This window comes from Capsicum annuum, chromosome 3 (assembly GCF_002878395.1).
Source record: "Capsicum annuum cultivar UCD-10X-F1 chromosome 3, UCD10Xv1.1, whole genome shotgun sequence".
Classification (NCBI taxonomy): domain Eukaryota; kingdom Viridiplantae; phylum Streptophyta; class Magnoliopsida; order Solanales; family Solanaceae; genus Capsicum; species Capsicum annuum.
The window spans coordinates 22,048,716-22,066,217 of NC_061113.1; the positions used below are offsets into that span (position 1 = coordinate 22,048,716).

The 17,502-nt window shown below is 32.9% G+C and overlaps 1 protein-coding gene across 1 annotated transcript; it reads left to right on the forward strand.

The window, feature by feature from the left end:
* Positions 1–9,959: 9,959 nt before the first annotated feature.
* Positions 9,960–15,263, forward strand: LOC107856483 (vicilin Cor a 11.0101). Its single transcript, XM_047409182.1, has 7 exons — positions 9,960–10,384; positions 11,969–12,862; positions 12,961–13,136; positions 13,502–13,582; positions 13,689–13,955; positions 14,066–14,390; positions 14,854–15,263. Exons 1-7 carry the CDS (start codon positions 10,012–10,014, stop codon positions 15,054–15,056), a joined length of 2,319 nt encoding a protein of 772 aa, XP_047265138.1. The 5' UTR covers positions 9,960–10,011; the 3' UTR covers positions 15,057–15,263.
* The last annotated feature ends 2,239 nt before the right edge of the window (positions 15,264–17,502 follow it).

Consider the following 17,502-nt stretch of genomic DNA (forward strand, 5'->3'; position numbering starts at 1 on the left):
TATATATATATATATATATATATATATATATATATATATAAAGGATTTTGGTTGCAACTAAGATTCAATTTCTTTTCATAAGCATTTTCTTATCGGTTAAATCAAAAATTAAATCGTTAGGGACTAAAAATCAATAACCAATATAACTACAAATATTAGAAGTTATCATCTTCTTAGAGAGAAGTCAACAATAACCAAGAAATATTAGAAGTATAACTACAAATATATTGCTTTAATCAGCAAAGAAACATAACTATATCCGTTAAAATACACCGTCTTATCAAACTAATGCACCATTACATACGCCAACATCAATTTTCAATTCAACAACACAAAATGTAATTGAACATGATCACATTACATACCAAAATAATGCACAAAATTAGCTTTAACATCCTTTTTCCTTTCAACTCTTTTTGTTGTTTGTTGGTTTTCTTCAACAAACCCAAGATCATAATATTGGCTTGACATGAAAATTCTAGATCATACCAATTAAAAAAGTTGCAACTAGTTTGAAATAGGGATTGCAATTTATAGAAAAAAAGTTATAAAATTTACTTGTTACAAAACATTAAAAAAAAAAAAGGAGAGAACATAAAAATTACATACACCATGATGCATCAATCGAGGAATCTACGTCTGGGATTGTCATTCGACCATGAAATTCTCACAATTGAAGGAGACCCACATGCACAAACAAGTTTCCTATTATAGTTCATGGAGTTAGAAATAAGTAGATAAAGTAGAAGCAATAGAATGATTTTTTTTTTAAGATTGGAAGTAATGGAGGAAGAGGGATGGTAAATAGCAAGAGGGATGATTAAAGTTTTTGAGAAAATTAAAGAAAATGGATCTTTTTTTCTTTTTTTTACCATTGAAAATGCTAATTTGGCAAAAAAAATAACTTCATCACGCGCGTGATGGAGTTTGAAATCAAATATTTCATCACGTCGGCAAAAAACATGATGTAGTAAAACAACAAGTTCGGGGAGGGGGGTACCTAGGACAAGTCAAAGTTCAAGTGTATCATGAATAAAATGTGACAAGTTTTTTTTTTCTTTTTTGGGGGAATACTTGATACTTCTCAGTATAGGAAATATTTCCTTTTTGTTTAGTAGTTCTAGATTTTTAAGCCTGAATAATATTCTTTACGTACCTTCTATAAGAAGGATTTTAATTTCAGTTTCAAGAATAATGGATGTTGGTTATAATATTTATTTTGCTAATAATTTTGCAACTATTAAGTTTTAATAAGCATTTTATTTTTTCTGCTCCTAGAATACATGATTTGTTTGTATTTAATGTTTTCCATAATATGCTATAAACAGTGGAACTTAATAGTGTTGATCAATCACATAAAAGAAATTATATTTCAGTATTGAGTGAAACATACTTATGGAACTTACATCCAGGTCATATTAACATAAATAGAATCTCACGGTTGCTTTTGGATGGACCTTTGAGTTCATTAAAAGTGGAGACACTTCCCATTTGTGAATCTTGTTTAGAAGGTAAAATGACCAAAAGACCTTTTCCTTCCAAAGGAAATAGAGCTAGTAATAAGTAAGAATTAATTAATACTGATTTGTGTGGTCCTATGAATATACAAACAAGGGGTGATTTTGAGTTTTTTATGACTTTCACAGATGATTACTCAAAATATGGATATATTTATTTGTTGCACCATAAATATGAATGATTTAAAAAAATTAAAGAATTTAAGATGAAAATAAAAAAGTGACATAATAAAAATATCCATACATTACGATCTGATCGTGGTGGTGAATACCTTTCTACGAAATTCATTAAATACTTATCAGAATCAGGAATTACATCTCAATATTCTGCTCAAAAAATACCACAACAAAATGGTGTGGTAGAACGACAAAATAAAAATCTTATGAAAATAGTTAGATCAATGTTAAGTTATTCATATTTGCCCTTTTCTTTTTGGGGTTATGCATTAGAAACAACAAATTATATTCTGAACTTGGTTTCTTTAAAATCAGTACCTTTATCCCCATATGAATTGTGGAGTGGGCGCAAACCTAGTCTACGATATATTCGGGTTTAGGGTTGTCCAGCATATGTGCTAAAATAAAAAACTGATAAATTGAAATCTAGAACAAAAGTATACGTTTTTATTAGATATCCAAAAGAGATGAGAGGGGTTTATTTTACTGTCCTAAAGAACAGAAGGTAATTGTTTCAACAAATGTCAGATTTCTTGAAGAGGATTATTAAATGAACCATGTTCCTAGAAGTAAAATTATTTTATAGGAATTAAGCAATTGAATAATGAATAGTGAAACACAAGAACAAAATTTCAAAAATCATTATTGACATAACACTGTATCCACGTAGTGGGAGAAATGTCAATAGGCAAGAGGTTGCAAAAGAGCAAACACTTAACATAACACTACCTCAAAGTTGTGGAAGTAGTGTCAAGAAATATATAATTGTGGAGGAAAACGTTCAGGATAATATTGAGGAACCTGCCATAGTGAAGGAAGACATTTCAGATGTTCAAAATTTAGTTCCAAATGTAGCAGATCCTGTAGTGACTAGTCGTCATAATGGAAGAATTATTAGAAAACCTTTATGGTTTGCGCTCTTGGGAGAATCTTATGATAGAATCCCTGAGAATCCTAATACATAAACTCTTAATTATGTCGAAGCACTACATGACAAAGATGATAAAATATGAATTGCTGCTATGAAATTTGAAATGGAGTCTATATATTTCAATCAAGTCTAGAAACTTGTAGAATCACATGCTAGAGTCAAATTCATTTGATATAGAAGGATCTGTAAGAAAAAAAAGAGGTGTGAATGGAAAAATTCAAACTTTTAAAATTAGGCTTGTTGTGAAAGGGTTTACTAAAAAAAAGAAATTGATTATGAGAAAACTTTTTCGCCGGTAGCTATGCTTAAATCCATTAGAATTCTCTTATCCATTGTTGCTCATTATGATTATGAGATTTTGCAAATGGATGTAAAGACGACTTTCCTTAATGGAAGTCTTGATGAGTGCATTTATATGGAACAACTAGAAGGTTTCATGGAAAGTGGTAATGAACATAAGTTTTGTAAACTTAAGAAGTTAATTTATGATTTGAAACAAGCATTTGGAGCATGGAATACTTGTTTTGATAATTTGATTAAGACTTTTAATTTTGATCAATGTGAAGACGAGTCATGCGTTTATAAAAATGAGATGGAGTAGCATTTTTTATTTTGTACGTAGATGATATCTTGCTCATACAAAATAATGTGAGCATGTTGAATTCTATTAAGGAGTGATTGTCCTCGCGTTTTGATATGAAAAACTTGGGAGAAACAACCATATTCTTGGGATCAAGCTTAGGCAAGATCGCAAACAAAGAATATTAGGCTTATCTCAAGCACTTTATATTGATAATATTCTTACAAGTTTTAGCATGCAAAATTCAAAAAAGAAATTCCTTCCTTTTAGGCATGAAATTACTCTATCAAAAGATCAGTCACCCAAAATGATCCATGAGCTAGAGAGAATGAAGGCAGTCCCTTATGCTTCTGTTTTAGGGAACCTCATGTATTCTATGTTGTGAACTAGACCAGATATCTGTTTTATTGGTAACATGGTTAGCAAATTTCAGTCTAATCTTGGGCAAGAACATTGGACTGCGGTTAAGCATAGAATCAAGTACCTTAAAAGGACTAGAGATTACATGATTTTTTTTCACTCTGGGAATCTTGTACCTATTGGATATACTGATTCAGATTTTTAGTCGGATAAAGATTCTAGAAAATCTACCTCAGGATATGTGTTTACTTTTAAAGGTGGAACCATTGTTTGAAGGAGTATCAAGGAATCATGTTTTGCTGATTCCACCATGGAAATCGAATATGTAGCTGCCTCTGAGGCGGCTAAGGATGCTTTTTGGCTGGGCAACTTTCAGAAAGAGCTTGGAGTTATTCCTTCAGTTCTGACGCCACTACTACTTTATTGTGACAATAGTGGTGCAGTTACAAACTCGAAAGAACCACAAAACCATTAAAAAAGTAAGCATATTGAGAGAAAATAACACTTGATTCGGGATATAACTCAAAGGGGTGATGTCAGAATTTTGGAGATTGAGTTGAAGAACAAATTGGCGGACTCATTTACAAAGGGTGTAATCTAAACGGTTATTTATAAGCATCTGAAATAAATGGTTGTTAAAATTGTGCATTCATGGTTATGAGTCTAAGCGGAAGATTGTTAGAATATATTATTAACCATGTAGTTTATGTTATAGTATTATATTTTCATCTCATGTGAAGACAATTTATTATATTAATAAGATCTTTATTTTAATTGATCATTGTATTAACATATGTGTCCTTTATTTATATAGTAGACGTTTTTGTGTATGGAATATTTTAACTTATGCACGGAAGATTAAAATTATCGGTTCTTATAAGTAAAAAATTAATGTTCACAATCAAAGATGAGGTAGGACAAATATCTATGACTGTAACACAAGATTAAATATAATTTGATCTTAATTATGGGAGTGGTAGTATTCCAACTTCTTGAGTTAGTAAATTTTGTATGTATTTAACAAACCAACTAGAGATGCTTGTTTATGCTCTGAATTTAATAAACAATTTCTCTAGTCCATTATATGTACTTATACTCTTAATCTTGATATAATTATTATGGTCTATGTGGTTAGTTTATTATTTTGATCTATTAAAAGGTGAAACTCTTTTATGAGTCAATATATTCCTAAAAAGTTGGATGATGATGAATTACTTAGTGAAATATTAATTAGTTAATACAATCATGTCTCAACCTTGATATAGAAGACACCCCTTTATGGTTGCTTATAAGTTTTCACGTGAAAGTCCTTCAGGTAGACTTTATATCAGTCATGTGAAATGAGTTAAGCATTATAAACAAAGATTGAGTTAATCGATGAGTTAAATTTTTTAGAGAATTTAATTTAATTGATTGGTGTCGGTAATTCTAACATGAAGAGTTAAATAAGATATAATGATTGTTTTCAAAATTAAATCGAGGAGTGCAGTTACAGATTTTTAGTGAAATAATTTATAATTTATTATGATATGATAATCCTTCCATCACCGAATTAATATCATAATTGAAAGCCCCACTTAATAAATCTGTGGTCCCTGCTATACCTGATCACCTAATCAATTTTGAAAAAGATAAGAAGCCTACTAGAAGATGTAATATTTTTAATTGTCTTCTATAAAGTAAATAAAACTTCTGATTCTAAATTTAAAAAAAAGGGGGCGGGGGGTGGGGGAGGGGCGGTGATTTTTTGTTTTCAGAGTAAAAACGTTTTGCTCATTAATAAAATATTAAGAGCAGAAAACGTTTTACATTTAAAGAGACAAACGTTTCTCTGCTTCCCTTTTCCTTCTTCAATATAGAACAGGGATAAATAGGGGTTTTTGGTTGCTTCCCTTTTCCTTCTTCAATATAAAACAGGGATAAATAAGGGCTTTTGGTTCAGAAGGATGTAGGTCTTTTTCGTTCAAAAAAATACTTGCCTACAAAAGTTTGATAGTCAAAAGTTAATCGGGATATAGTAGAAGGTTGTAAAACTGGAGGCCAAGGCATTCAACAATTTTTGTGAAATCTTCAAGAGGTAAGTTTTTTTTTTATTTTTATTTTAATTATGTTATCTAAATTGTATGTAAGTTATATTAATCCTATAGATTTGTTGTTTTCACTATGCATGTTCTATCAATAACATAGTACATATTAGTAATTGGACTTGCGTACACTACTGATATAGGTAGAATTCCTAATGTAAACCAATTATATACAGTATTTGATTTTAAGCTTTTAATCCTTGATTCTTTCAAAAATAAATTAAAAAGAAATTAATTCCTAGACCGACGTGGAGTCGTATATTGTTAAAATTGGTCTTGGACCTAACTCACACCCCAAAAGTTAGCTAATGAGGAGGAGGATTGCCCAAGCCTTATAAGGATACCAAGGGTTCTTTCCTCTTCAGATGTGGGATACTTAACACTCCCCTGCACGCCCAGGAACATACACGACTACCTGTTCCACTGATGTGTAATACTGATAGGAGTAGGCACTTAACTAGTTAGGAGCATATTGTTGAGTCAGCTGTATAAGTTGTTAGAGGTTGTTAGACAATGATTAGTAAATGGCAATGAGCTGTCAAATAGAGTGTTCTAGAAGAAAGGTAGTTATTAGGTATTTTGTTGCCTATATAAGGCACAACAATCTGATTGTAACAAACAAGTTTTGAAACAGTTATAATTTTGATTCTTCTCCTCTTTTTAGCTCCATCAATGGAGTCTTAGCAAAGTATTTTTACATGGTATCAAAGCCAGACCCATTCCAAATATTTGTTCACCGATGGTGGGCCCCCATATATATTGTCCACACTCCAGTTAGCCTCTGTGTGTTGTCCATGCTACAGTTAGCCTGGGCGTGCGGGGGAGTGTTAAGTATCCCACATTGGAAGAGGAAAGGGTCCTTGGTCTCCTTATAAGGCTTGGGCAATCCTCCTCCTCATGAGCTAGCTTTTGGGGTGTGAGTTACTTCATAACTAGAACTATCAGCATCAACTTGACCAGCTACCATAGTTGAAGCCTGAGAAATAGATCTGTGACCAGTGTTTACGAAGTTGTTACCATCATTGTTTGTGGATAGGTTGTTACTGCTAGTATACTGTGATCTGAAATTAGAGTTGTAGCCTTGTTTCTTCCTGTTCTTCTAGTCATTTGGATACCCTACCAACTTATAGCAATTTTCCTTGGTATGACCCAATAGATGGAAATAATCACACTTTCTGCCTCTATAGTTAGAGTTGTTTTGTCCAAAACCATAATTTCAATTCACTCGCATACCAAGTGGTTCTGATCTATCAGTCACAGTCATTATACATGCTGAATGTTGGATTTTATCCTCTATGAGCATAGCATAAGCTTGATTGAGAGTAGGAGTCACTCCTTTGAGCAATATCTGTCTTCTAGCTTGGTCATAGGACTCATTCAGGCCACTTAAAAACTGTAAAAGTCTAAGTTGACACATATGATCTGAGTATTCTCTAGACGTAGGGAAAGCACAACTAGGATTTGGTACTAGTACATCATACTCACTCCATAAACTCTTTAATTTGGTAAAATAGGCTGAGATTGAATTTGTACCCTGAGAGTGCATATTAATTTCGTGATGCAACTGGTATATACGCATACGATTCACCTTGTCATACCTCTCCTTCAAATCCTCCCAAACCGCACAAGCATTTGTGGCATAAACAATGCCAGATAACAGACTCTCACTCACAGTGTTCATTATCCAGGAAAGTACAATCGCATTACATGTTTCCCAATGCTCATGAAGTTCCTCTCTATTTGATTCCTTGTTGCATGCACCAGTGACAAATTCAAACTTCCTCTTCCCTAAGAGAGCAATACGCATCGATCGACTCCATAAACTATAATTTTCTGAACCAGTTAGCTTGATTGAAACAAGTACAGCACTGGAGCTCTCAGATGCACCAATGAAAAATGGATCACTTTGATTGATTTTAGGCGCCATGATTGATAGAATGCAGTTGTAATATAGATCGAAATTGCAAAAAAGGAGTTGAAGGCAGAGATTCAAAAAACGCAGAAAACTTAGTGAAATGAGATCGAAAACACACATTTAGTGTGGAGCTCGTGGCTCTGATACCATGTTAAAATTGGTCTTGGACCTAACTCACACCCCAAAAGTTAGCTCATGAGGAGGAAGATTGTCCAAGCCTTATAAAGAGACCAAGGACCCTTTCCTCTTCCGATATGGGATACTTAACATATACCTTATTTTTCTTTAAGTAAATGATTTACTATAAATCTAGTAGTAAGATAAAATGCAGAGCCAAACCTCCGTCGTTTCTGCTTTCGTCTTGCTTGCCAAGTGTTTCTTTTACCTTTTTAACTTTTTTCACATTCATATAATCAATTTTTTGAGCAATATTTTCTGTAAAAAATAATATTTTTTAAAAAAATAAAAATAATTTTCATAAGCTAAATAATAAGTATTATATATTGATTGTCTTTTTCATCTTTTAACTGTTCAACGCACTTTTTAATTTATTTACAACCAGCGCCTACGGTCACCTTCTCATCACCCTGTAATAATTTTCGTTCAATCTTATTTATCTAAATTATATATACATATTTTTAAGATAGTATTTTTTTACTCTTATGTATATTATATTAAACACAAAAAAATATATGTGGGCGCACACTAAATATTTATTTTAAAATCGTTCAACTCCAAAAACACACACCCATAAAATCTGTCCACACATGCATGCTATTAGTATATTGCATCAGCTTTAATGTCTTTTTGTTCTGGCAAAGTGAGATGCGGCAAATAGACGTGTCATTTTTAACATACTATATTTAGTATACTAGTAAGATAGAAAGTAGAGTGGTTTACTTTTTTCTTAAATTAATTAATAAAAAAAGATTGCAAGTAGAGGCAAACTTTCGTCGTTTCTGCATGCGTCTTGTTTGCCATGTGTTCTCTTCATCATGTGTGTGCACTTTGTATTTTAGCAAAGGCATCATGTAATTTAGTCTCATTGATTTATAAGAAAAACAAATTGATTTTCTAATTTGCCTCGTCATTATATTTCACAATTCACCTGTTACTAGCTCACTAACCAAACTGGCTAACAGACCCACCATATGGGTTAGAGTTGGACTAATATGACGAAAAATGAGTTACTATATTTGTTCGGATTAATATCAACTCGATATACAATTAATTTATGTACAATTCATAAAATTCTGAACGAATTGAGCGATCCATCAGTTTTAGGATCGTATTTGACACTCCTAAGTACTTCGAATATTTAAGACAAGGAATGAAACTATATGGCCAACCTCATTTGCAGTCTCCATTATTTGAATTTACTGATGAGAAATGAATGTTTCATGATTACCTTTGCAAACATTTTTTCACGGATTTTATGGACATTTTTTATTTTTTGTCCGATCTTTATAGCCCTGTCAAATCACTATTTGACCTTGTGATCAAGCCGTAAATATCAATAAAAACTGAATAGGCACTAAACATTACAATAAACATTTAAATTATATAAAAATATAGTAATGACAGATTTATATCGAATTTAATAATTAATTATATTTCCTTTTTATTGATCGGATCTTTCACTGAGTCTGGTTTAGAATTGCATGTCTTTACTCTCTAGTGAGTTTTTGGTCTTTGGAAGCAGATAATACTTGGGATTTAGTGCTTCAATTCTCCATTCACCCACCTACTTGACACAAACATAAAAAATAGCTTCAATGCCAATCAGCTCGCCGCAGGATTCAAATTTAGAGTTGATATTATTTAATTATAATTAATTAATATGAATTTAATTTTATTTAATTATTTAATTATAATAAAAAATATTAATTTAATGTATATATTGACTGCGGGTAAGTTTGACCTATTTCTACTAAGCGCATCAGTTAAAAGCTGCACTAACATAGTTACTTTTTTTATCTTGATTTATATGAAAATGTTCGAAATAAAAGGATTGAAAATTAAATTTCTGTTACATATTTAAAAATTAGAAGAAAATTATTATATAAATCAACATTATAAATGATCTAAAATACTTTTTTAAATAAATTTGAGAAGATTATAGTCAAACAACATATTATTTAACTTTTCCAATAACAACACATTCATATAAATTAATTTTAAAAATATCTAACATATATAAATAATTTATTTAAAAATAAATAAATAAATAAATAATTGAGAATTCATAGATTTAAAGTTCTAACACGCAAATTAGCTAGCCTTGTCCTCACACTTCCTCCTCTCCACGTCTACTCTTCATAACTTCATTGTCAACACTTGTCAATGTGCATGCATGCAATGCACTATTCCCTCCCCTATAAATCCCTACTCACCATCTCCCCTTCTCCTCAACCATCCATCTTCGAAACTCCTCATAAATTTCAACAATGGCAATTTTCACTAAACCAAAGTTTTTGTTTCTCTTCTTCTTCATCCTCTCTTTGTTCCTCGCATCTCAATGCGATGATCAAAACCCTTCCGCTAGGCGTGAGCTTGAGAGTTGCTTGATGCAGTGTAAGGCTCAGGGAGAACCCCCTGAACAGCAATTCTTGTGTCAAAAGAGTTGCATTTTGCGATATGGAAGTGAGGAGAAGGAAACGTTGAAGGAATTGATTGAGGGTATACTGACTAAGCAACGTGACCCTCAGGAGAAATTGAGAGAATGCCAACAACGTTGTGAGAGACAACAAAAAGGACAACAGAAGCAGTCGTGCAAACAACGTTGTGAACAGGAGTATAAGAGAGAACAAGAACAGCAAGGTAGTGTACTCATTTATACTTTTTCCGTTTTAATTTATTTGTATTACTTTCTTCTAATTTCAATTTATGTACCACAATTTTGATGTGTTACCCTTAGAATTTCAACAATCAATTTAAATTTTTTTATCTTTTAAATTTTTAAGTTGGGTTCCGTACTATTTTTTTTTAAACTTGTTTTCAAATTGGTTCAGAGGGAGTACTTTTTTACCGTCTTTCGAGAAAAATGTTTTCTTCTATTTTAGCAAGTTTAAAATTATAGACATTTACCTTTAATGATATATTCTATAAAAATTTCCTTACATTTCTAACACGACTAAAATTCAAATTGTAACTTTTGTTATAAATGTATCACAAGAAAAATTCTTTTTTTGTTTCGATTTTAAATTTTCTCTAGTTTTATTTGGTTGCTCAACGAGAATTTCTAATATGGAATTTAAGATATAAAAAGGTAAACACATACTAAAGTTTCAAGAGACTTAAAATCTAAAAAGTTCCATACATAAAGGCAGGAGAATTTCAATTTTCACAACTCATGTATACTAATTATGACCATTTTCTAATTTCAATCTTGTTTTCAAATATATGATACAGTTAGAACTTCAAGAATCAATTAATTCTTTTTTAATTGAAATTTTATTATCTTTTAAATATTTTAAATTGTGTCCTATAGGTTTTTTTTTACCTCGGGTTTCAAATGTATGGTACAGTGGAAGTGCTCTTTTCGTGTCTTTCTTTTTTACCTCGGTTTTCAAATGTATGGTACAGTGGAAGTGCTCTTTTCGTGTCTTTAGAGAGAAATGTTTTCTTCTATCTTTAGCAAGTTTAAAATTACATTCATTTACTTTTAATGATGTATTCTATGAATGTAACCTGAGATTTTAACACGACTAACATTCAAATTGTATCGTTTGTAATAAATATGCCACAAGTAAAATTCTTTTTTGTTTCAACGTTAAATTTTGTCTAGTTGTATTTGGTGGATTAAAACGAGTTTCTGATAAAGAATTTAAAATACAAAAAGTTATACACATACTGAATTTTCAGGTGATTTGAAATCTTAGATACATGAAAAGGCGAGAGAATTTCAAAGGTTACTGTATGTAATCTAATCTTGACCCTTTTTTTAATTTCAACCTTGTAAAAGTTGGTATTCCCTTGGTTCCCTGAGTGCCATTTCTCAATTTAACTTGGTACAAAGTATAAAAGTAGTGAAATTCTGAATCTTGAATCTTATGATATTAAATTAAATATCCGATCTAAAGGTATGAAGTCCTCTAAATCTTATATAGTTTTAAACTTTGCCGGGTGGAATCTTTGAATTAAAGAACTTATTATATATAGAATAAAAAACTTTTTTATATCGGGACAAACCAAAATAACAAAATTAATTAGAAGAGGAATCCCTTATTTGAATTTCACATGAAAGTGTAAAGATTCTGAACAACTTTTTGTCTCACAAAATTGAGTTTCACACATTAGATCAGTTGTAGGACACTAGTAAAAAAAATTTGTGTCATAAAATTTGCAGCCTATAGAGGCTATGTTGCGTTTTTCTAACCTGTTTTGTTTGTTATTTCCTTGCAGGCAAAGGCAAACGTGACCCTGAGCAGAGACATAGAGAGTGCGTACAGCGGTGCTGGACACATGAACGCGCTGAAAAAGCAGCACTCTGCCAAGATCGTTGTGACCAGGAGTTCGAAAGAGAGAAAAAACAACACCGTGGCGAGGAGGAGACCAGAGATGAAAATAAAGGACGTGGCAAACGTGACCCTGAGGAGAGACTGAGAGAGTGCATACAGCGGTGCGCGACAAGTACACGTGCTGGAGATTTCACACCGTGCGCACGACGTTGTGACCAGGAGTACCGAGGAGAGAAAGGACAACATGGTGGCCAGGAGGAGACCGGAGATGAAAATCAAGGGCGAGGAAAACGTGACCCCGAGGAGAGATTCAGAGAGTGCCAACAAAGATGCCAGACACAAGAAGAGGGCCAACAACAGAGAGAGTGCCAACAACGTTGTCAACAAGAGTACAAAAGAGAGAAAGAACAACAACAGCATGGCCAGGAGGAGACCGGAGATGAAAATCAAGGACGTAGCAAACGTGACCCAGAGCAGAAATTCAAAGAATGCATACATTGGTGCGGGACACATACACGCGCTGGAGATTTCAGACCGTGTGCAGACAGTTGTCGACAAGAGAGAGAGAAAGAACAACGGCCCGGCCAGGACTCTGGAGAAGAAGATTCTAACCCACAAAAAAGAGAAGAGAATAATCCCTACTTATTCGAATCTCAAAGGTTCAGGTCTCCATTTAGAACAGGTCAAGGTCATTTGCGCATCGTCGAGAAATTCACTCAAAGATCTGAACTTTTCCGAGGAATAGAAAAATACCGTGTTGCGGTCCTTGAATTTGAGCCTCAATCTTTCATGGTGCCTAATCACTGTGACGGTGAAACCATATATGTTGTGGCTAGAGGTAACTTAATCAGCTCCATTTTGCCTAATGTTCTTGATTAAGTACGTAACTAAAACTTAAGTGAAATAGTAATTACATTAAATTTCAACTCCTTACAGGGCAAGGAATAATTAGTATAGCAGAACAAGATGCAAAGTACTACTTCACCTTGGAGAAGGCGCATGTAATGAGAGTGCCGGCTGGTGCGACAATTTACTTCGTCAACAGAGATAAAAATGAAAAGCTCGTTGTTTACGTGCTGGTCAAGTCCATCGATGCCCCTGGCCAAGCTCAGGTAATCATAGTAATATTGAAGATAATAGTCCACCAAAATTTTCTTAAAATCAAAGTACAAAATTTGTTACCACAATACTACTAGTGGTAGTAGTTTTGTTTCTATTTTAGCCCTCAAAAATTGGTCAAATGAGATTTGTACAAAATACTTCAATTTGGGATAGTAGTATGAGAAGTTTTCTTCGGAAACTTCAATTTGGGATATATGAGAAGTTCTCTTCGGAAACTTCAATTTGGGATAGTAGTATGAGAAGTTTTCTTCGGAAACCGCCTCTGCCCTCTACCTTCCACTGATTCCACTTTGTGGGATTGTTTTTGTTATATAACAAGTTTTCGGAATGCTAAGATACCTATCTCTGAATTCAGGAATACTTTAGTGGAGGTGGTCAAAATCCAGAATCCTTCTACAGAGCATTCAGCAGCGATATCCTGGAGAAGGCGTTCAATGTGAGCCTCCTTAATTAATTGCACACGAATTATTCACTTAAGTACTACATTTGGTCTTTTTTATATTAGTTGCAACCTTCACTGTTCTTTATTACTTGATGATTAGACCCGAAGGGACAGGTTAGAGAGGCTATTTGGACAACAAAGCCAGGGGCCAGTAATCAAAGCCAGTGAAGAGCAAATTAGAGCTATTAGCCGATACGCTTCGCTCCCAACTAAGCATAGTATAGGCGAAATCAGAGGTCCATTCAATCTGTTGCAAGGAAGCCCGTTGTTCGAGAGCAGATTTGGACAGTTCTTTGAAGCATCTCCAGAAAATTTCGAGCAGTTGAGGGACTTGGATGTTGCTGTTGGTTACATGAACATCAACCAAGTATGCCTCTTAGCAAAGTTAATTAAAGAACCCAAGTCTTGGTATCTTATGCCCTTTTGCAAAATTTCTACAGCATATATAAGTTGAAATGCTTTGAAATATTATTGCAGGGTGGAATGGTACTACCATACTACAATACAAAGTCAACAAGGTTGGTAATGGTTTTAGAAGGAAACGGTCGCTTTGAAATGGCATGTCCTCATCTTGGTAGTCAGAAACAAGGACAAGGGTCTCGCGGAGAAGAAAGGGGGCAAGAAGAACAAGAACAAGATGCAAACGTACATTATCAGAAAGTTCGCGGTAATCTAAACGTTGGTGACCTTTTGGTAGTCCCTGCAAGCCATCCTATTACCTTTATAGCAACCGGAGGCTCAAATCTCAGGATGGTTGGTTTTGGAATCAATGCTCAGAACAACAAAAAGAGCTTCCTTGCTGGTATACTCATAGTTTCCTCAGTTTCTTGATTATTGCTCCCTTGTTTCAATTCATTAAAACTTTTAACTTTTAAATCTTGTGATCTATTGCTCCCTTGTTTCAATTCATTAAAACTTTTAACTTTTAAATCTTGAGATCTTTAGGTAAACTTTACTCTTATTATCTTAACATGACATAATCTCATCACATATGTCATCTCATCACATATGTCATGTGAAAAGTTGAAGTTAAAGATTTATCATAAGTTGAAATTAAAGATTTATCATAAAAGGACGGAGACATTTTCTTGAAACAGACTTTAAGAAAAAAGTAAAACATATTGAAACTAGGAGTATTTACGTTGACATGTTCCTACACTTTGACTGAAAGTTTCTTTGTTTCGCTCAACTTTTGTGAAGTATTAGCTTTATTTAGGTGACATGAAAATCTAAAATTTACATTTTAACTCTTCTTGAAATTCTAGGTAAGCAAAACATATGGAGAAATGTGGATAGGGAAGCAAAAGAATTGTCATTCAACATGCCAGGAAGAGAGGTAGAAGAGATCTTCCAAAAGCAAGACCAATCCTACTTTGTGACAGGGCCAGGGCAGCAGAGGGAGAAGGGTGAACAAGGAAAAAGGGGACAAGAACTAAATTTGTCTTCAATTTTGGACTTTGTTTTCTAAATTATAGATGCAAGTGTGAGAGCTTTGTGACTAAATAATGAATAGGCTCCTAAGCTAAAAGAGTGATATTACTACTAATGTAACTCCCTACTTGAATAAATGTGTCTTAAGAGTTGCAAAGGCCAGTTTTTGGCCTTTTTTGTAGTATCAACTATCTTGTGTGTAATGTAACTTTTGCATAACAAATAAAACTTCTTGCTGTGATAAGTTTTTCATTTCTTTTTTATGCAAAAACTAAAAAACGCAATTTTTATAAATATTATACAAAATCAACTTAAGAGCAACATGACATGACCTGTCCATTATAATTCCAATATAAATCTAAAAAGAGTGTTTAATTCTTCAATTTCTTTCTGAACTCTAAACGATATATGCTATTGAGGATTTTTAACCCATTTTTAGGAACCCTCGCCCTTTTTTCATGTATGGTGATCCAAATTTATAATATCTTACGATTGGAAATAAAATGTGCTAATTATCATCTGAACAACTTCCTCTGTCTCTAGTGTCTCTAGTGTCTCTAGTATCTCTAGTATATATGCTATTGAGATCATTTACACAATTTACTAATAATTTTGAATTACTTTTTACTATAATTAGATCATATTGTTGGGTTTAAAAATCCATAGAGTTATTATGCGGAAACTAATAGTTGTGAACTGTGAAAGCGGTAAATTAGATGACAATTAAAATTATATATATGATTTAGCTAATTAATTCATATATTAAAAAATTCAATCAAAAATATTAGATGACAATTAAAATTATATATATGATTTAGCCAATTAATTCATATATTAAAAAGTTCAATCAAAAATATAAAATTTTTTAGAAGAAAATCTATCTTAAACAAAATTCTTAAACCACTAAATTATAGATACTATTATATTTTGATATGAGAAAAGAATCTTCAATTATGAGAAAAGAATCTTCAATTCTTAGAATTACAAAATTTTTCTTTCGAAAAGAGGTTAATCAAATATAAAAATTTTATATGTAAACAATAGTTTTTAACAAAACATCCGACACATGTACTACTATTTATGTACCACTTGATGCCAAACAACTTGGAAGAAGCTTTTGTCCGGTTGTTGCTGCCCTCATAACCATCCCTCTTCCCACAGTTGCCTATTTTACAACTCCCAAGTCCCATCAATATGATTTTGACAGGTCAATTAAATATTGGGCTTGGACCATTGGGCTTGGACCGTGGATAACCCATATAGACTAACTTGACTTGACACGCTTTGAAGAAATAAAGTTAAAAGAAGTTACTGGAGAAAACTATGATAATTTATTTTTTATGATAGGTCAGTTGGATATTGGGTTTGGATCGTGAATCACTTACGTGGACTAACTTGACTCGACTCATGTAGGCCCAATATATATTGTGACTCAGTAGTATAGTTAAAGGCTCATACTTATATTTGTAATATATTGTATTAGAGATAGATAAGTAGTCAAATATTTTTGGCATCTAAGAGATATACAGCTGTCATAACAGAAGTTTCTCGAGGACTTCATCTTCCATTTTCTTTTTTTACTGTTCAAGTTTTCTCCATGGAAATCTAGGGCGATCTTGAGTTTGTGGATGCTAACATGGTATCAGAGCGGTGTAAATGAATCCCCATATTCTCCGTTTTCTTTTGATAGTACCGGTGTCGAATGTTTTGGCATATGTGGATTTTCAACTCGATTTCAGAACTGTCTCGTCCATTTTCGTGACCTTTATTTCTTTAGGATTAAGAAGAAATTTGGTACTTTCATTTTTAATCCTTGTAGGAATCTCGATTTGAGCCATACATCTAGGTCTGATTTATCATTCGAACATGGTATATCATTTTAAGTTGGTTATTGACTGTTATTATGGTATTTCTACTGGTTATTGTGAGATTTTCTGCTATTGTTGTGATATCGCTGGCTATCATATTATTATTTCTTCGTAATATTGCTAGGTTTGTGATGTTTCAACTGGATATTGTTGTAGGTCCTTGTCGGTTCATCTTATTGCTGATTTTTGTGGTGTCTTAGTTGAATTTCTTAGTAGTTTGAGTCTCTTTGACTTGTAGAAATGCCGTCTTAGCTGGATTTCTTAGTAGTTTGAGTCTCTTTGACTTGTAGAAATGCCTTTAAACTCATCAGAAGTGTTTACCCCTTTTTTTCAATCGACTAGTCTCATCCCTTTTATGTTCACCCTTCCGATAGCCCTGGTAGTAAAATCATAATTGTGTCTTTCTATGGTAGTGATTTTACCATTTGGAGAAGTAGCATGTTGACTTCTCTTTCAGCAAAACATAAGCTGGGCATACTGGATGGGAAAACACCTGCTCCTCCCACCAATTCACCTTATTTTTCTTATTGAGAGAGATGCAATGATATGATAAAAGCCTGGATCATAAACTCTATTTCTCGAGATAATGCCATCAGTGTCATGTGACTCAAAACT